The sequence below is a fragment of the Apodemus sylvaticus genome, chromosome 10, assembly GCF_947179515.1.
Source record: "Apodemus sylvaticus chromosome 10, mApoSyl1.1, whole genome shotgun sequence".
NCBI classification, from domain to species: Eukaryota; Metazoa; Chordata; class Mammalia; order Rodentia; family Muridae; genus Apodemus; species Apodemus sylvaticus.
Window position 1 is genome coordinate 13,550,004 of NC_067481.1, and position 20,876 is coordinate 13,570,879.

The 20,876-nt window shown below is 45.0% G+C and overlaps 1 protein-coding gene across 2 annotated transcripts in view; it reads right to left on the reverse strand.

Annotated features, from left to right (window-relative positions):
- Positions 1–1,547: 1,547 nt before the first annotated feature.
- The window catches only part of Gna13 (G protein subunit alpha 13), a 38,096-nt gene continuing 18,767 nt past the window's right edge, over positions 1,548–20,876 (reverse strand). Inside the window, exons 3-4 of one of the 2 annotated variants that reach the window (XM_052194456.1) lie at positions 10,267–10,317; positions 1,548–6,787 (exon numbers count right to left, since the gene is read on the reverse strand). In XM_052194456.1, coding sequence (XP_052050416.1) covers positions 6,215–6,787; positions 10,267–10,317 — 624 coding nt within the window. In that variant the 3' untranslated portion in view covers positions 1,548–6,214. Of the gene's footprint in view, positions 6,788–10,266; positions 10,318–20,876 lie in introns of those variants that run through there. The other variant, XM_052194458.1, reaches the window with a different exon arrangement.

Consider the following 20,876-nt stretch of genomic DNA (forward strand, 5'->3'; position numbering starts at 1 on the left):
AGGATCAAAAGTTCAAGACCAACTTGGGCTATGGAATGAAACTGTCTCTCAAGAAAAGTTAAAAACAGAAAACAAAAACAAAAACAACAAAAAAGAAACTTTTCACTTAGCTCCTCCTAAAAGGTAAGTCAGTGGTTCTCACCCTGTGGGTGGAGATCCGTCTAGAAGATGAACAACCCTGTCACAGGGCTTGCCTAAAACACAGACGTTTATGATTCCTAACAGTAGCAAAATTAGAGAGTAGCAATGAAAATACTTTTAAGGTTGGGGGTCACCACAACAATCGGGACTAGAAAAAAGGGTCACAGCCATAGGAAACCTGAGGAAGGGTAAGTGGTGTCTCCATGAGGTATACTTGACATGGTTTCCTGAGGATTTTTGTGTGGTGTGTGTTGTACATGGACTGTGAGCTTTTGAGTATGGGTGTGTACATGGGTGTATGCAAGCCCATGTTTTGTGTGTGTGTGTGTGTATTTAGGCCAGGTCAACAAGGTCTTTATCACTTTCTGACTTTTTTTTTTTTTAAGAAAGTAATCTTTCTTTCTTTTATTTTTTTTTTAAGATTTATTTATTTATTATATGTAAGTACACTATAGCTGTCCTCAGACACCCCAGAAGAGGGAATCAGATCTTGTCACGGATGGTTGTAAGCCACCATGTGGTGCTGGGATTTGAACTCAGGACCTTCAGAAGAGCAGTCGGTGCTCTTAACCGCTGAGCCATCTCTCCAGTCCAACTTTCTGACTTTTGCAACAGGGTTTCCCACCAACCCTGAAGCTTATAGACTCAGCAAGGTGGGCTGGTCAGTGAGCTTCAGGGCTCTGTCTCTAGCCCTGAGGGTACAGGTGCCGACTATCACACCTGGCTGTATACAGGAGTTTCTTTACAGAACAGAAGTCCTCATGCTTGCAAAACAGGGACTTCTTTAAACCCTCCTCCGAGCCGGGGAATAGTTACTTCCTATTGTTTACTCCGGATTCTAGGTTGCTACTTTTGTAAACAGATTTATGAAAATATGTAACACAAAAAGGATACTTCTGTGGTTCTAAACTCCATGCTGCCTAATGAGTGTCAGAATGTGAGGTGTTAACTGGGGAAACAGTTACAGGGTGACATGCTGGGAATCCTTACTATCTTGCTCCGTCCAACTCCCCCCACCTCCGTATTCTAAAACAAGATTTATTGGGGGAGGGGAGGGAATGAGTGTTGATGGGTTGATTAGTGTTTTAAATATCAGTTCGATTTCAGCAAACTCAAGAGTAATTGTGCCGTAAGTGGATGAGCCTGGGGCCCAGAAGCCTTCAGAGGCCCAGCAACTCTCAGAGAAGCAGAGAGGAGGAGCGCTTCCCTCTTCCTGCTTCACATCTTAGAGACCCAAGGACTCTGGGAGGGCCACGATGCCATCTTTAGTCAGGAACCGTTTCCATGGAGGGAGACAGTTGGAGATGTGGTGTAAATCTTCACGCCTTCAGAAGGGTGTGCAAACTTCTGCTTTCCAATGTAAAATGCATCCCTAGCTTCACACACAATAACATCATGCTACCAAGTCATTTATAAATGTTTATTAAATGTCAGTAATTTTTACAAAGCAAATATTAATAGTAGAGAACAAACTTTTGCAAAATATATACAAAAGTAAAAAGCCTTAATGAAAAGCAATTTGTTTGGTGAAAATGAAACCATACCTTCTACTCTTAGATCTCCTGTAGAAATAATTTACTGCTACTCTTGAACCAAAGCACTGACCAAAAAAAAAAATTTTTTTTTTTACAACAGTATCAGATAATGTGCTAAGTTCCTGGCAAGTTTTAAAAAGACGTAAGAAAAAAAGAAAATTCTAGCCACAAATACTTTTATAGAGAGTAGTATAAACCATGTCTTGTTAGGGACTGCATCTATAAGGGCTGCACTGTGGGCCTCTAGTAAGGCTTCCTGTGCCCTGTGAGCTCGCGTGTAACCAAGAAAAGTCATTTGGGATATTTTGCGATTCCGCTTTCAAGTAAGAGGTAAAGAGAAGGTACACAGTATATAGTCTGTTTCATTACCATATGCACCCAACAAGAACACCCTCCTTCCTCCCCATCACTCTCGGTGCCATTGAAGAGGCACAGTTAATGTCAAAATCGCCACTCACTTTGGCAATGCTGTATCTGTGAATAGACTCAAAATCACATATTGAGAAGGTAGTTTATTACCATTAGTGATCCTCACAGACCCAAAACTTATACCTCATAGGTTCAGGTAGGCTTCAAATCATCTGGCAATTTTATCACTATTAACATAGCAAAGGTCACAAAAGTCACATTACAGCCCACTAAACACTACCACAAGACTAGTGCTTTATTACAAAAATAACAAGTGGTAATCTCTGCAGTTGGAAAGTTGAACCAAGAGGATCTCAAATTCAAGACCAGCCTGGGGTACATAGGGAGACTGCCTCAAAAGCACAAATGTACAAGCCAACAAATACAAAATAATGCTATGTGCTGTCCATGGCATTCAAAACCGGACGGCTAGACCTGAATGCTATATAGAGGGATGAACAGGTAAATTCAGATGTTGACCTACATTCGGGAGGACATTACAATGTTAGTGGATGGACACTCCTTTGATGAATCTGATACCTGCCTGCCAGGCATGGCTGGAAGCATCTAGCTGATGGTATCCAAGAAGCCACCATCAGGTTTTAACACAAAATTCAATCCTATTGTAAACTGACTTAAGCCCTAAACTCGTACCATAAGAAAATGGGCGTCACGTGCCCTCATGCTTTCTAGGCTGAAAAGCCAACCACATCCCAGCTTTAAGAGAGAGACAGAGAGAGAGAGAGAGAGAGAGAGAGAGAGAGAGAGAGAGAGAAGAAAAAAGAGAGAAAGCAGAAAATACTTTGATTCAAGCAGCACAAACCAAAAATCCCTTAACTCACGGAATTTAATGTGCTTAAATCACAGGGAAGAGACATATAACCAAAGTCTGACTTTCCAAATAAAAAGGACCTGAAAAGCTTTATTCTCCATCTTTCAAATAAAAGTAAAAGAAATGAAAGGGTAACAACGCAGCTTTCTCTGGGTTTATTAGGGAGTTTCTTACAAATGTTTGACTGGACTTTACAGGTAGGGTTAAGGGTTCATACAGGAAATTCAAATTAACACTGATGCTTTCATCTTCTCAAAGGAGGAAAATAACATCGCTACAAATTGCAACCCGGAATCAGGTTTCAGATGGTTTGTTTGGGGTTTTGCCTAAATGTATCATTAAATAATGAAAGCACCAATTTGAGGGTTTTCCAAATAGCTTGAGTCTCAGGATATAACCACATAACTTGGCCATTTTGTTCTTCATATAAACGAGACATAACCGGATGTGCATACCAACACTGAGAAATACATGACATTAAAATTTGGGCGCAAACACTGGAAGGAAGAGTTACCTAGAGGGCACATGCTTTTTGCTGGATCTAACAATTCTTGTCGCTTCTGGCACTAATGTAGTTTTACTTTCTCTTACTTTAAAGCAGCAGCTGCCACTAACTTAACAAGCATTTCCCTGTTGAATCCCAACTTGAGGACTTCACCAGAGGACACTCTGGGTGTGAAGTACCCACAATGCACTTCAATGGGAAAACAAACAAAAATCCCAGCATGCTCCTCTTCAGGACACCCAGTCTTGCTTGGCTGACGCTTCCCTCTGGCTATTAAGTATCCTTTCCAGATAGAAAAACTGACACAGAGGCTTCCAATGAATAGGACAGCATTTGGCAGAGAGCACCTTCTCAGGCCATTACAGATATCTGGGTGGCACATCTTGAATTGGGATTGTAAGAAAACATGAAACAAAGCCCTTTCCACATTAAAAAGAAAATTAAGGTCTAAATCTGTGTTGGTCTTTTTATTTATAAGGCAACTTTGTAAAATATAAAAAGATTTCAAAGTCAACCAAGACACTTGTGTGGTTCTTTGTCAGTAAGCAGGAAGGCTGTGGGGATGGAGGAGGAGTCTTGATTAGGCACAGTCACTCCACACACCCCAGACATGCAGACCAATGCCCCACAGAGCCTCAACTCCCAGGCATGGATCAGGGATTGGGGGGTGGGGGAGGAGTCAGCACACTGAGGGCTGAGCACCTTTTCAATCCTGTTGGCTAAATTGCATCTCCCTCTCCACACAACAGTATTTCACTTCACAGAAGGACCTGCCTTTCAGGGTGTAGGTGTCAGACTGCAAATGTGGACCATGGCTTTTTTACAGTTCTGTATCTAGACTGCACTGGGTTCAGAGATGCTGCCTGCTTCAGAAGGCAGCTGCAGGTGCCGGGAAGGATGCTGTCTCTAGCAGGGAGCTCTTGTCCTTTCTGGGTAATGGTCACAATGGAGGAAGTCAGAGATCCTGCTCTGTCAGGCAGGATTTCTGTGCTCATCACAGAGCTTAAATGTGACTAGACACAGCTGCTTTCTGGGGGGACTGACTTCTGCCTTCACTGCAGTTAGTTGTGGCCAATGCACAGTAACGTTTGCTAGGTTAACACAGAACACGTGTGACTATGCACACGCTCAGCTGCACTGGAGTTATTCAAACTCCATGAATTTAAATGATAGATTCTTTTTTGGCAAAAAAGGACCAGATGTAGGACCATTCAAATATCCATAAATCATGCTAACAATACCTGCAGTGTGATACTGGCTTACATGTCTCAAGCTCATGATATGACCAAGGCAAGAAAGCACTAGGCTTTATAACTAGAACGACAGTGAAAGCTCAAACCCAAGATGAGTCATGTCTCTCAAGAACACACGAGGCCTAGCTCTCGCACCGCCCCGCCAGCAGGGAAAAAGGAAAGCCACTGCCTACGGGCCAATCTTCCAGGGCCCCATTTCTTGCCTGGGAACAGTCACACGGTAAAACAACAGGGCATCGCTGCCCTCGTGTACCCCCCAGGGAAGCAGGGACAAGCTCAGGTTCTACAAACTCACAGGCCAGTTGGACATGACAAATGGTTTAGTACACCAGTCACTATATTTAATCATAAGCTACTTCATGGGCACAGTTTAACTTAGCAGTGGTGTGTGTGTGTGTGTGTGTGTGTGTGTGTGGCAAACCTCCTTAAATATGGGCCAAAAAAATTACTTATCCTTAGATGCATTCTTAGGAGATTCAAATGTACCTCAATGAAGCTGCTGTCTCACACACGACGACACACACAACACGTACAAACTATATCACAGAGAGGCACTAGCCATGAACAGGACTGAAAGGACGCCTTCTTGAACAGTTCACAAGGAAATACCGCCCACCAAGCTCTCGGGGACAAGAGAACCCCGGGAGTGCCACAGTTCAGAGTCGCTGAGGTTCAGACAGTGGCTAAAGGAATAAGACAGCGATTCCCTCCAGCAAGGCACAAAACCCAATGAGTCAGGATTGAAAAGTCACCCCCTCGGCACTCTGGAGCCGCCATGTTGATTTCTGTCACCAAGGTGCTTGCCCTTTCTAGTTGTTGCTGTGGCCAGCGAGTCTCTAACATGGCACATCGAGTTAGTGACAGCATGTATGGCAAAGGAAACTGCATGTCACTACTGGTCACCACAGATCAACATAGCACATGTACCATTTATGACCGCATCAGCCTCAGGCTGAAATCCATATTGTAAACTTAAAACACTAAGACATTACCTTCAGAAATTAAAGGAATTGAGAGGAACAAACAAACTACTGCTGTGTGTGTAAGAGGCTAAGCCTCTGAAGGCTGGAACTGCTGTTCCTTAAACCTCTTCTCTAGCAGTCCTTCCAGACCAGGGCTCGCCCTAGCTAGGCATGTCACTGCTGGGTAAGGCACTCTCTTTCTAGAACTCAATTTTCATAATCTCATCCCTACAAGTACTTAAGGACATGACCTATTCTTGGCACTGCAGGAGAATTAGGAGACTTCAGTTTGCAAGCAGAAGAATTGAAGCCTGAAGTCCATCTAGTATGAGGTTGCCAGGAAGTTACCACTGGACGGTGAAACCGATCAAAGCCCGAATTCCAGCAGATATTGGCAATGTGTTAATTCAGCAGCTGTCAGCCACAAACTAAAGGCCACGGATGGACTAAGAGTTCCAAGAAGTTAGACACAGAATTGAGATTCTAACTGCTGTTGTAAACTGCAAGTTAAAGAGAAAAACAAGACAAACAGGAGACAATGGAAATCACAACAAGGTGTTGAAACATAAGTCCTGTCATCACTGGAGCATAAGCTGTTTGAGGTTGTCGTGAAGGATTGTGTCCTTCACATCTCGGAACACAAGGCGGATGTTCTCTGTGTTGATGGCGGTGGTGAAGTGGTGGTAGAGCGGCCTCTGCTGCTGGTCCCGGCGTTTCCCCCGGAAGCATTCCACCAGAAACTTTTGGACGTCTCTTAAGCAGTGTGGGTCCCCCTCAAATTCTAGGAAGTAGTCTTTGATGCTTACAACTTGCACTTTCTCCTCAAGCAAGTCTGTCTTGTTTAAGAAGAGAATTATAGAGACATTGCTGAAAACCCGATTATTGACAATTGTTTCAAAAATGTTCAGAGATTCTGTAAGGCGATTGGTCAGGCGATCCTCCATGAGCACCTGGTCAAATTCGCTTGAAGAAACAAGGAAAAGTATTGATGTCACACTGTCAAAGCATTCAAACCAACGTTTCCGTTCTGATCTCTGGCCACCCACGTCAACCATTTTGAAAGGAACATTCTTAATTTCAAAGTCGTACTCGTGGATGCCTTTGGTGGGCCTCCTGGCCAGCAGGATGTCTTGCTGGGATGGGATGTAATCCTGGGAGAGAAAAGGATTTACACTTAGCAGCCCAAAAGTGGCAACTGGCCCAGTAAATGGATGTGCAAACTAAATGAATAAAAAACAGCCAACCAACCCAAGGCTGGCCTCAAGTTTAAGATCCGGCCACCTCAGTCTCCCAGGTGCTGGAGTTATAGGTAGAGCTCCATTACGGACCCACTACTCACATGTAAGTGGGACTCTCGGCTCACCTCACCCACCTGCATTACCAACCAGGCCCCACTCCTAGGTTCTGCCGGAGTAATCTCACTGCCTGCCCCAGCATCTCCATGCTGGTCCTCACCCCTCTAAACACAGAAGGATCTGAGGATGTAACTCATGGGGCTCACTTCACACGCGTGGGTCTGACCCTCATTACACCTTCTTTATTGTACACACCTCCTTCATGACTTGGAAAAAGCCCCACACGTCTCTCACGTGTGATTAACACGTATGATTAACCGTATGCATTTCAGATCTTAGGCTAGTCTGTTTCCAGGCAATGGCTCAAAGCTCTCACTCACTGAGGAAGAGCACACTCTGAGCACCATGTCTAAGGAGGAACAGGATGTTCACACCTGGCAGGCACTCATAGCTAGCACACTTGTCAAGACTGAACTTTTTATGTAACCACTGCTATGGTGACTAGGCTGGTGTTGAATTTGTCATGATCTTCCTGTCTCTGCCTTTTGGGTGCTAGGATTACACATTTAGTCTCCCACACAAGTGAGTGAGTGAGTGAGTGAGTGAATGAGTGAGTGTGTGAGTGTGTGTGTTTAAGCCAAAGTCTTACTATGCTGTCCTGGCTGACCTGGAACTCATTGATAATTCTCCTGCTTTACAAGTGCTAAGACCCCAGATCCCACCACCATGACTAGCTTTCCAGACCTTGTGACCAGGGAAACAGTAAGATCCTGAACAGAGGCAACTGTTAGTTGCAGGAGTGAAAAACTGCCCCCGGCGCATACTTCCTTACATTACATCCCTGACCGCTTCTTCCTTCTCGGACTAGTACTTCACCACAAGTCACGTGGCTTTATGGCAATCCTCGAATAGGAACAGTTTGAATATTATCTTCACGGTCAAAATATTTTAAAAGTCAAGGCAGGATCAAAAAACCATGACTTTACAAGCTGTATGCGTTTTACACCTTTCTAAGGGCTCAATACAGAGCAGGGTTTCTACAGCTTCGGTTGGAGGGAAGTGAATGCAGTTCTATGATTTGTCCTTAAGTTCACAGAATGTGTGGCAAAACACAGCACAGCCAGCCTCGCTCCTCTCTCCACGCTGGTTGTGTGATCTCCTCCCCCGTAGACGTGGCTTCAGAACTATTCTCAGCCTAACAGTTTAAGCACCTACTATGCATACCTGGGACTGGCCTAAACTATTCATCTGTGAGCTCTTTGTTCATTGCCTACATTGTGCCAGGCACTGTCACCAGGCACCAGGGATTTAACTCTTGCAATCAAGATAGGAAGTCCTGGTCCACGAAAGAATGGATAAAAGAAAAACAAAGCAACCATCAGCATGCTAGATGTAACAAGGAAGCAAGGGCTGATATAGACAGGGAGAGCGGGCAGCTAAGGCAGCTGTGTTAGCGCAGCCTCCGGCCATGCCAGCACCAGGGCAGAGTTCAAGGTCATCTTTTATTACATGGTAAGTTTGAATCTAGCCTGAGCTACAAGAAACTCTGCCTCAAAAAAAACATCCAACAAACAACATCAAAACCCCAGCAACAACAAGGAGGATGTATATCAATGTTGTGCTTAAAAAAACCTGCCTGAAACACAGAAAAGCAGATCAAGCGAGCTCTTTAGACTGCAAGAAAACACTCTTAAAACTATATAAATCATCTGGGCATTGTGACGCATGCCTTTAATTCCAGTGGGAGACAGACACAGGCAGAGAGATCTCAGTGAATTCAAGGCCAGCCTGGTCTACAAAGCAGGTTCCAGGCCTATGAAATACAAACAACAAAAGTCAGACTTGGGCTGGGATCTGGATAGGCTGCTCTTGCAGAGGACACGGCTTGAGTTCTCAGCATCCACACAGCAGACAGAACTCAAGTTCTGCAAACTTACATCCTTCTCTGAGTTCCCAGGGCACCAAGTAAGCACAGTAGTGCATGGACATACATATGCTCATACAGATAAAATAAAAATAAAATTTTAAAAAATGTTCAAGGCTCAAGGGGAGGTGAGCTCAGTAAAGCGTATGCACAGCATTAGCCTGAGATCCTGAGTCTGCATCCCCGCCCAGCACCCACATAAAAAGGTGGGTGCCAATAGAGAACCACCTATCATCCTAGAGCTGCGGTCAAGAGACGGAGGGCTTGCTGATCGGCAGACTACACAAGTGTGTGAGCTCCAGGTTCAGGGCACGCCCTGTCTCAAGCTGAGGAAGACAGACACCAAAGCAGCCACTGCAGTAGCATGTGAGCATGTCTGTGAGCATGCACCCCTCATACGCACCGCTCCCTAATGCTCTTCTCTGACTGTGTATTATGTCACAAACTAAGCTACAAAGAACTCAAGTTCTAGGAGATAGTTAAATTTGCAGGAAGTAGGTAAAAAAATACTCCTTGAAAGGCAACATATTTTGTTTCTTGAAATGGGCTGGCCTTGAACTTATGATCCTCCTGCCTCAGCTTTCTGACTGCTAGAATTACAGATGTGTGCCATCACACCTAGCAGGCAAATTCAATCAGAAGATATAAGGAAAATGTAAAAATGAATGTGCTAGAGAAAACCAGTCCAGTGCCCAGTGTGCTAAGACCGCGGCACTTGACCGGCTTTTTTCTAGAGGTCAGTCCTGTGCTTCCTCAGCGACCAACACTGAAGTCACAGAACCACAGCTCATCTAAGACAGCAGACATCTAAGACAGCAGACATCTAAGAGGAAGCAAAGGCTGCTGTGCTGGGCTTCACGACTAACAAATACCTCTGGGGCAGAAGCTCTAGGCAGTGAAGACTTTAATTCTGCCGACCTCTCGAGTGAACAGATGACGGCACTCACTCTCTGCCTGCCATGGGTACAGGAAAGCCAGGTGCAAGCCCAGTTGAGTCACTGGCTTTGAGGCAAACACTGGGACGATAACACGGTCCCCTTCCAAGGTGGCTCTCTCTTACCTCAGTCTCCTCTGCAGGCCTAAGAATACAGCCCCCTCACTGAACCCCAGAACAAATAAATCCTGCTCTTTTTCTGCTACAGAAAACCCAATAACACTGAAGAATAATAGACAGTGTGAAATCTCATTTTCAAACACAAATCTCTTTCATGTTGACAAAAATCAGGAACCCATCCATGTTTGTAGGAGGATGACTCAGGCCACTGGCACGGAAAGAAAAGGCAAGGCTGGCTGCTGGAGTTCTCTAACCTTCCTGACAAGCTGCCCCAGATGGAAGCAATGCTAGCCCCCACTACTGCCTCCAAGTATCAATCGTTGAAGGCAAAATCAGAACGACTGTTTTGAAGCTTACCGGTACTCCAAGTTTATCCAAGTTATCCAGGAAATACTTTACAGACTCACCCTGAAAACAAGAAGAAAGCAAAGTTAGGAAGACTTGAACATCACACTGTTTATGTTGTAATCTGGGGCTGTGCACTTGGTCCAAATATACTTTGGTTAGTCACATTCAGAGAAGCTGAAGCAGGGGGATTACCAAGGGTGAGGCCAGGCAGGGCTACGTAGGGAGACTCTTGTTCCAACCCAAAAATGAAGGCAAACACAAAACAGAGACCTTGACAAATACTAACTCTGAAGCACTACTAATGGAGCTGACGGTGGAGCTGAGTGGTGCTTACCCAGCATGCTCTGGGCCCTGGCCATCCTCAGCGACATTAAACAATCACACAAACAGCCAACAGGAAGCATAACACAACAGGCTACTGCATTTGGTATGGTTTGAGGGATGACTGCAAGACATTCGCTCCTGTACTTGGCCTGTGACTACAGGTCAGCCTGACTGAAAGAAAAGAAAACAATGTCTAGCACTACAAAAATGTCACTACAAAAGTTTTCAGGTCACCGCAAAGATCTTTGTTGTGACATCAAATTTGGTAGGCCCGAAGGCCGGGTCCCTATGGGACTGGCAACCCTAACCAATGAGCTTCTCAGATCCTGCCATCCCAGGCCCCATCTGCCTGTCCTGAGTGGGTCTTTACCTGGCCACAGCTCAGTGGCATCTGACAGTGGTCATTTGGACAGAGCAGATCAGTTAAGTTATGCAAAGCTTTCAAATGCTGGCATGTTTTATTACACAGGATTTAAAACCATCCTTGCCAACAAGTCTGTCAACTTTACCTTGTCTGTGGGAAGCTGCAGCGCCCACTGTGGCAGATTGATGTGGGTTTTCCTATATTCTAACACTCAGCTGAAAGCTCAAGCCTTCTACCAGCAGCAACATGAATCCAGGCTATTTTCGTTGAAATAGTGGTATGACCAACGCACCCAATGCCAGTCATTCCTTTAGGAGAAGCAGAATGCCCTGAAAAGGGCAGCTGGGGCAGCTCGCATGAGCCCAGTCACCCTTTGGTTTCTCCAGCAAGGGTCCAGTTTCTGCTTCAATCCATATCCATCAGAAAGACACTCAGTGAAGACTGCTATGAGGACCGGGTTTCCTGCTCAGTCCACGGTAGTCTTCAGTTGGGGGGGGGGGGGGAGTGTCATGTCCAGATACACTTCTGGCCACAAAAACAGGCTGATGAAGAACATGACCAGTGTGGTCTGAGGCTCACACACTGATCTACTGCTCTTTACCTCAGGTACAGATGGCTGTGAGCTGCCTGGTGGGGTGCTGGGAATCAAACCTGGGTCCTCTGGAAGAGCAGCCAGTGTGGAGCCATCTCTTCAGCCCCAAGCTTCCCCTTTCAAACTGGGTAGCATCCATTTCCTCGAGCAACCTGTGCTATTTATAGGTTTGGAATCCCCTCCACCCCTGAAAGCACAGTGAAGCCATGGGAGGTAGAACATTTAATGCTCTTGAATTAATTTTAAGGCAATTTCTACAGCGATCTGGACATAAACAGGGAACTGAGCATAAAACACAGGCCAGGTCGTGTGTAACTGTCGTTTACTGTTTCTCCCACTGTCTCTAATGGGAACACACAGTGACTTGTTTTCAAGGACCTGGTAAGAGTAAAATGAAGTTGCTATAATATTGGTATTTCAGAATAAAGAACAGGGATTGTGCCACTGGCTCCTGGGCTGTAGGAAGTAGATATACCCTGCCACACCCCTTCCACATACTCATGAAATAAATAGAAAAAAATGTGTCTGTGTGAGTGTATGTGCACATGTATGTACAGGTGCGTATGCTTGTGCATATGAGCAGAAGTCTGGGGGTGCTGGTAACCCCTCTCTCTCTGTGTAGTCCTTTTTGAGGCAGAGTCTTCCCCTGAACCTAAGGCCTGCTTTTTGTAGGCTAGGCCAGCAAGCCCCAGTGATCTTCCCATGTCTGTGTCTGCCCACTCAGAGCTGGGACCCCTGGTTTGTTAGGTGGGTGCCGGGATACAAACTCTGGTCCTAGCGGCTGCCCAGCATGCCTAGCGGTTGAGCTGACTTTTATCTTTTTAAATCAGCAAATCATTTTAGTTTCCCCGTCGCACCCCTCACCAGCGTTTTGCTTTCTTTTCTTTTCCCTCCCTCCCTCTCTCCTTTCTTTCTCTCTTTTGAGGCAGGAATAAGCAGGACTGGCTTTGAACTCACAGCAGCCTGTCAGCCTCCTAAGTGCTAGCACCACGGAGCAGTCAGGTCACTGCTGGCAGTTTTAACACCAATCTGATGATAAGCAGCTTTGAACACACACCTTTCTGTGCCTTTCCAACTCTATCTACAGGGATGCTCTGGGTAGAGTTACACATTTTTTCAGATTCCTGCTAAGCTCTCCTGGGTCCTTCTCCCCACACAGGTGAAAACACTGAGTTCATTCTTCAATAGAGAATCTAGACAAGGATAAAGAAACCAACTGGTGGCACGGCCTGTAATCCTGGCACCTGGAAGGAGGAGGCAGCCTGAGGACCAGTTCAAGGGGATTCTCAGACTGCAGTTCATAGTCAGCCTGGGTTATGTGAGCCTCAACTAACTAACTAACTAACTAACTAACTAACTAACTAACTAACTAACTAACTAACTAACTACAACAACAAAGAAAAAAAGAAAAGAAGCTCCTCATCTAGTCAACAGTAAAAGTTCAACTACATAAAAAGTATTTGTATTATTTATCTTATGGAGGTAACATAAATGAGAGTTAAAATACCTCGCGTGAGTGCTATCTGAGCCAGCAGCCCCCTTCCTTACACCCCTACTGTTTGAGAGGGTTTACAGAAAACCCTGCACACATTCTTGTGGCATCGCCGATCTATACAAACCTCTTAGAAAGCTAGGAGCATTATGTCCCATAAGACCTTTAATGGCCTTGTCTGATCCAAGGAATTACTCAGCATAAACAACAGGACGCACACAAAAGGACAGTGACTCTGTGGCCACACTGGAAGCTCGCGAGTCCGTGATTATCATGAGCTACAGTCAGTTCAATGCCGGCCCAGGATATAGAAGATCCTGCCTCAAATACCACCGCAGAAGGAATGAATACTTAAAATGTCATTTATTCAGTGAGACCTACAACAAAAAAATCTGCAACATTATTTTCCACGTAGAATTAAGAAAGAAATATAATAAATCTGGGTACACATACACAGAAAATACCTTAAATTATCAAACATAATCATCTGATATGAGTCACATATGAAATACTTGTGCTATTAAATGCTAAACTGAAGTAGTAGATTATAAAGGCAAAGCCTACAACGCTGAGCTTCAAGGCATCTTTAACTTTGGCAGCTGTGGAACAATACTCACACGGCAGCAAAGCCCGGCCCAAGTGTGCCTCGGGGTCTTTAGCTGCTTCTCCTATGTGGCTCGCTCATCCCCATGTTTTCATGCACAGAAACGATGGCCGCTGTCTGTATGTGCTTGGCCTTGTCTTGCTGTCATTAAGGACCCTGATTCTATAGCACATGATTCAAAGATCTGTGACACCATTGGCTCAACTGTATATTAAATTAACTCCTTAAAATATGGGCAAAGGTAACTCCGAAGCACTGGATTATCTGCTTTCTGAAAATGAGAGAGCTATGCTTGGGAGCTAATGCCTAGAACCCTAGCACTGGAGAGGCTCAGGCTGGGGGACAGCCATGAGTTTGGGGCTAGCCTACTGTATGAGGTGAATTCCACGCAAGCCTGGGCTATCCAGTGAGACCCAGAGGAATCAGAGAGCAGGGGCAGAAGGAGAAAAAATTCCTGTCTTGTGTCTTCTTTTGGAACTATAAACACTTTAAATGGCTCAGAGTGCACGCTAGTCTTCCAGGGGACTCGCCTGGTTCCCAGTTCCCACCCAGCAGTCAGCAGCCACACCCACTGGCTCCGGTCCAGGGGGTCGGATACCCTCTGGTAGCCTCTGCGGCCACCTGCACTTACTTGTATGCTCATACCTGCAAGCTCAAACAAAAGCAAGTCTTAAAGATTATTTTATTGTATTTTAATTGTATGTGTACAAGTGTTTGCCTACATGTATGTTAGCATACCACATGTGTGCAATACCCCAGAAGCCACGAGTGTCAGAAGCCCTGGAACTGGAGTTACTTACAGCTGTCAAGCTATTATGTAGGTGCTGGAGACAGATAACATGAGAACTGGTACCTGAACCTGTATTCTGCAAGAGCAGCAAGAGCTCTTAAGCCAGGAGACATCTGTCTAGCCCCAACAAAAATAAATCTTAAAAACAAACAAACAAACAAACAAACAACCCACCTCACACCTTCTACTACCTCCCTGCTTGTCTCTCAGGGCTGGGTTTCAGCAGAACAACTAAAGGGATTCATCTGAAATCTGGGGGTCCAAATTAGTCTGTGTCTTATTTATTAGAAATTAAAAAATGTCACAAAGACCAAGCGGTGTCTTCACCACAGAAAAAGGCCTGTAACACAAAACAAAGCAATGAAACCCAAGTCAGCCAGGGTGCACAGTGGAATCCTGTCTTATCGATCAGAGAAGAAAGGGGCATGCGCGACTGCTACGACTCTCTTCAGTGACAGGACTGTGACAAGACAGCAAGTCCGCACTCTATGTATGCAAGACTGAAATTAGAACATTTTAAATTCCTTTCCACATAAAAGTGTGGATGAACTTCTCCTACTTCAAGTCCCGCCTTCTCCGCCCCCCTTCCGTTTCAGTCCTGCCCCCCCACCCCGGGCGCCGCCCCCCCTTTCAGCCACATCTACTCTAGGGCAGGACTAGGGCAGGAGCATTCAGTGTTAGTCTGTGGCAAACATATTTGGGTTAAAATTAAGTCTCCAATCAAAAAGAATGTGTTGGGCCTGGGGGGGGGGGGCAATCTGGCTTCATTCCCTCCCCTTGCCTGCTGCCCCCACCCCTTTTTGACCGGGTCTTACTGTGTAGCCTATGGTGGCCTTGAATTCAAGATAGTCCTATCAACACCTCTAAAGTTCTAGAAAAATTGTTATCAGCAGCTTTTAAATTTCATTGAGGAGAGAGAAACCACAGAAAATACTCCTTTTATGATCTCAAATTATTTTAAAAACAACAAAACTGTGTCTAATCTGTAGCTTAGCCATGGACACACGGCGGTGGCTCTGCACTGGGGGCCTAGTCAACTTCTGCTGGTCCGGCTGATGCCGTCAGCTGGTGTCGGCATCCGGCAGCCCCTCCCGCAGCCCCTCCCTCCAAGGCCCAGTGAGAATGAGGGAGGAGCTGCTGAGAAGGCTGCCTAGCCCGGTCCTCCTAAGGAGCTCAGCAGTGCTCCTCGGCTTCCCAATGCCGATGTGAAGGAAGGAGAGCTTCCTCTAACCCTGAGGGAGTGATCCTGTGTGATCCTGTCAAGTCTCCCAATTTCCCCAGCTGTGACCTAAGGAAAGGAGTTCAGAGGTTCAATAACCACCCCTTTCTGTATAAGGGACACTGACTTAAAGTTGGAGTTTCCTTTCGGCACAGGCCATGTTATTAATCTGAAGCTTGCTTCTGTTGTCTTATGATTCAAGGGATGCACTTTAGTCTCTGCAAATTCAATTTGGGACTTCATGGACACACAGAAATACTACAGCATGAAGACTTGAAACTGGGTTAGCTTTTCCCAGTCCATTCTCTACTATTTCTCAAAGAATTTTAAATCAAATTTCAAATCAAAATCCATTTCCTGGTTAAGTATTAAATGTCATGGTGTTGGGTTTTTTTTTTTTTTTTTTTTTTTTTTGCTTTTTTTGTCACCTTTAATTCTTTTCTCTGGACATTTAGGCTCCATCTGACAGGCCAGGACAATGGCACTGTGGCCTGCAGACTTGGGCCTAGCCCCACATAGCCTGCTTGTTGGCAAAGTCAAGGGGCTTCAGTGGGCTTCAGTTACTTTCTAACGTTCAAACCCTGGGAGGCTACAAACTTTACTGTATATTAGTTTTACCAACTTGTACCTAAGCTGGAAATAGCTATCTTGTCTCTCATTCCCAAGAATCATTTGTTAAAACATTTTCTTTGCTTGAAAAGACACACTGGTTCCAGGAATCTAAAAGTGGAAACTTAAGCTCGGAAGTAATTTCTATAAAGCAGACAGAGCCTGTTCACGGACACCTACTGCCCAAATGAGAGACGCTACATCCAAGCACTCTCGACACACCTGAAAGAGGCAAAGGGCGAGACTTGGTGTGTGGTGTTTTCTGAAGAATACTGAATTTTAGTTGGAGAGTCCAAGAATATACAAGAATAAACTACTTATTTTTTTAGAAGAAAAAAATACTAAAAATAGTGGCAGTTTTATGCCAACTGGGAAAAGACAACTTTACTTAGTAGACAGGTTCAGAAGTAGAGGTTTTAAAGCCTTAGCCAGGGTTCAGTGGTTAAAATTAGTTGCTGCTCTTTCTGGGGACCCAAGTTTGGATCCCAGAAGTCATGTTAGGTAGGGGGTTCACCACCGCCTGTAATTCCCGCTCCAGGGAGTCCAATGCCCTCTTCCAGCCTTTGTAGAAGCAGCCACATACATGACACAGGCACACACACATACGTCTTACGCTAGAATGCAATTTGGCAATATGTAGCAATGCATTTAAAAAGGCGTTTACTGGGATAATACCAAAAGAATCTGTACAACTTCAACCACAGGAGTCAATGACTTGACAGAGAAGTACTGCATTCTTTTTCTTTATCTAGAATGTAGATCAGACGTCCACTACCCGCAAACGATAGCGCCCCACAGGCCAAACCCAGACCGCTCCTTGTTTCATGGCTCATTTCTAAGTGATTGGGAAAACATGAAAAGGGTATTTTTAACATGTGAAACGGTATAAAATCAAATTTCAGGGTCTAAAAATAAAACTATACTGGAGCGCAGGCAGCCACACTCACTCACCCGCCAGGCATCTCTGACTGCGTCCACGCCCTGCATCACAGGGAGCAGTAGAGGCAGAGCCCACGGACACTTTCACAGCATTGCAGCACTGCACAGGGCACCAGTGTTGTCAGTCTATCCCTGCCCTTTGTCTCTCTCACACAAGGGGAGGTTCATAATCATGAGAAGAAATGGAAAGGGCTGGAGAGATGGCTCCGTGGTTAAGAGCACTGACTGCTCTTCCGAAGGTCCTGAGTTCAAATCCCAGAGACCACATGGTGGCTCACAACCATCTGTAATGAGATCTGATGCCCTCTTCTGGGGTGTCTGAAGACAGCTACACTGTACTTACATATAATAATGAATAAATCTTTAAAAAAAAAAATGGAAAGAGGGCTTTGAATGCTATGCTTTTAATATGCACCAAAATACCAGTATCGGTGTTCTTGTTAAGTTACATGGGGAAGCATCACGTTTCCTGCGTAATGATACTGTAAGCCAACTCAATGAACACTGGGGTCAGCACTTGTAGGCTAGCCATCTTTACCTATTTCCAGAATTTCCTGTAGTTCACTGCTATCCAAGCAAGGAGTGCTGTTTCCTGCTGGAGAGTTAAGTCCTGTTTGCCTGCAGTAGCCAAACATGTCTGCAGAGATGACAGACTGTTAGCTTCTCAGTGAGAGCAGATGCTCAGAGCCGAGGACGGAAGGAACAACCCAAATACCAGGTAGATCTACGAGTTTGAGGCCAATCTGGTCTAAATATTGATTCCCAGGCCAGCCAGGGCTCTACACCAGGACCCTATTTCCAAACAAAGCTAGTAACAATAACAAACAGACCAGTGATTTCTAGGACTTTGCTCATTCTTGCTGAACTTACTACCAATGGTGCTCAGTCAGCTGTTGGTCAAGTCTGGAGTACCTGAAGAACCAGCCCGCACATAGTCTGGATGCGCATCTGTTTACCCAGGGAGAATCTGTTCAAAGACACGGAGACATCTCTAACTGAGCACGGATGCCACTGGACTCCGACAGAGGAAAGTGGAATGGGGCGAGAAGGAAGTGGAGGGGCAAGTGCACACAGCTCCTCACCAGCAGGTACTTGGCAGGCAACACACCAAGCTGACCAGTGCTAACAAGGACTTGAATTTACTCCTGTGAACTGAGCATCACAATGACCAGGAACTTGTCAGAAGTGAGAGTCACTATTCATCTGGGAAACGCAGCTCAGCTGAAGGAAGCGTCTGCCCAGCAAGCAGGAAACTCTGGGCCCGACCGAGCCCAGCAGCAAAGTGCAGTGGCACACGCCTGTAATCTCAGCACCTGGACAGAGGCAGGAGACTCGGGGAATCTGAGCCCATCCTCGGCTTCACTTACAGCAAGTCTGAGGTCAAGAAGAACAAGATGAGATCCAGTCTCAACAGAGAAATGACAGAGGTAGACGGGGAGGATGAAAATAAGTATTCTGACACGCGCCTTACAAATCCAGCGTCTTGGACGGGAGAGATGGCTCAACCGTTATAGGCAAGCTCATGACCAGAACAAAGTTCTATGGCTCGAGTGATGACCACCTACTAAACTTTCTGAGCACCGGGATGAACTAGGCTTTGTTCTTCTGCACCAGAACTAGCCTTAACCACTGCCACTGGACACTGGGTTTTGAAATTAGCTTTGGGAAGAGTAGATTCTATTCTTGAAAAAGTTCAACCTAAAATTATAAGGCAAAACAGCCTTTTTTGGAGACGCTTACTTATACTCTGGAAAACTCATCTCAACAACTGGCATTATGACTGAATCTCTAGCAACGTCTAACTGTTTTTATACACTCTTCTGTGATCAAAAGGAAGTGAAACCCATCCACACAAATTTTCGGTGCACATCCAGTTCCAAACTCCCAACTACAATTCCTGACATCATCATTCATGTCCGAAACACATTTAACTACAAATTAAAGGTTCTTCCCCCAGCCTTCCAGGAGAAGTGATTAGCATGCTAAGAAGCACAGGGAAAGGACCTAGAATTCTTCTGACGAGTCACTATGCCCACGTGGCAGCGACTATCCACTTTTCCGCTCTGACGATGGACCAAGGCCTCACTCATGCCAGGGCCTCACACATTCTGCCACTTTTAAAGACCAGATGTGTAAAATACTATTACATACCAGCATTAATGGGTGAACACTTATGACTGGTTTGAAGGTAATAGTAAGCATTGAACCTGAATAGGCAAAATACCCAATTCTTCTGACCAGTAAAACCTCTCTTACAAAAAGCCATACATAATTTTATTACATTTTGAATTGCATTGCTAAAGAAAGTTTATAGGAAGTTGTATTCTCTCTTATAATCTGAATACTTTCTGTGATGTTCTTCATTTTATGTCTTGGCATGAGAAGTCTCCACTATATTATCTAGTCCTTTAGGAAATGTGTTCTAGAAATTTTGAGGCTTGTTGTATAACTCTGTCTGACCTAATTCACTATGTAAATCGCGCTGGGTTCAAACTCACAGAGAGCCAGTGGCTTCTGCCTCAGAAGTGCTAGAACTTTCTGTGTGTGGTGCCACATCAAGTACTCTAGTTTTGAGGTGACTCACGATCCTCCTTCCTCAGCCTCCAAAGTATTAGGGGCTACACAGCTCACACTGCCACACCCAACTTAGATAACTAGTTCTTCTTCCCAGTATGGGTCAGAATTGCTTGATGTGCCTATTAAAAGAACAGATTCCCTGGCCGGTCTACTACAGACCCACCAAGCCAGACCCTTGGCAAGCTGCAAGGAAACTGACTGTGAGATAGCTATCCTGGGGGTCACTTCACACTGACCTGAATTTTCAAATTAACTTCATCTTTTGTGACTACAGGAAGTTAACTTTTAAAAAGTCTGGTGAGGGCTAGCAGGATGGCTCAGGGGTTAAGAGCACCTGCTGCTCTTCAGAGGACAGAGGTTTGCTTCCTGGCACCTGTGTGGGCAGCTTACGAATGCTTGCAACTCCAGCTCCAGAGGACCCAGTGCCGACGGCTTCCGCGGGCACTTGCACAAGTGCATCCATGCATTAATTTATTTAAACTTAATAAATTAAAAAATATAAAAATAAATCTTTAACTCTCTGGTAAAAAAAAAAAAGTGAGCAATTGCCCAATGGGTAAGGGCACTGACTGTTTTCCAGAAGACCCAGGTTCAATCCCAGCATCCATGTGATAGCTTACAACTATCTATGGCTGTGAATGAATGAGTGAATGAATGAATGAATGGCTAGTGGATAGGGTTAGACACAGGCTTAATACTGAGAAGTTCACCTGACTAGGAATTGGTAATATATGAAATCTTAGCGGAAACTCTGGGAACAATAAGGAATCAAGGATCCAATCAATTTAAGCTGCTTGGTTAAAAATCTCCCAGCCAGCTGTGGCGAGCCAGCCTTATAATCCCAGACCAGTCTGAAGCAGGAGGATCACGAGCAGATGGAACCTGGTGGGTGTGCATTGGTGGACCCCAGCTGACAAGCTAGAACTATATACATAAAAAGACCGTGCTGACAAAAACTAGCAAGTCAGCAGTTCAAATTTATTTAGCTAGTTCCAAAAGAGTATACCATCTCTTATATACTATACTTATTCTATACTAAAATTATAGCAAACTATAATATACTATTATATAATCTCTTAAAAGAGACCTGAAGCCCGGCGTGGTGGCAC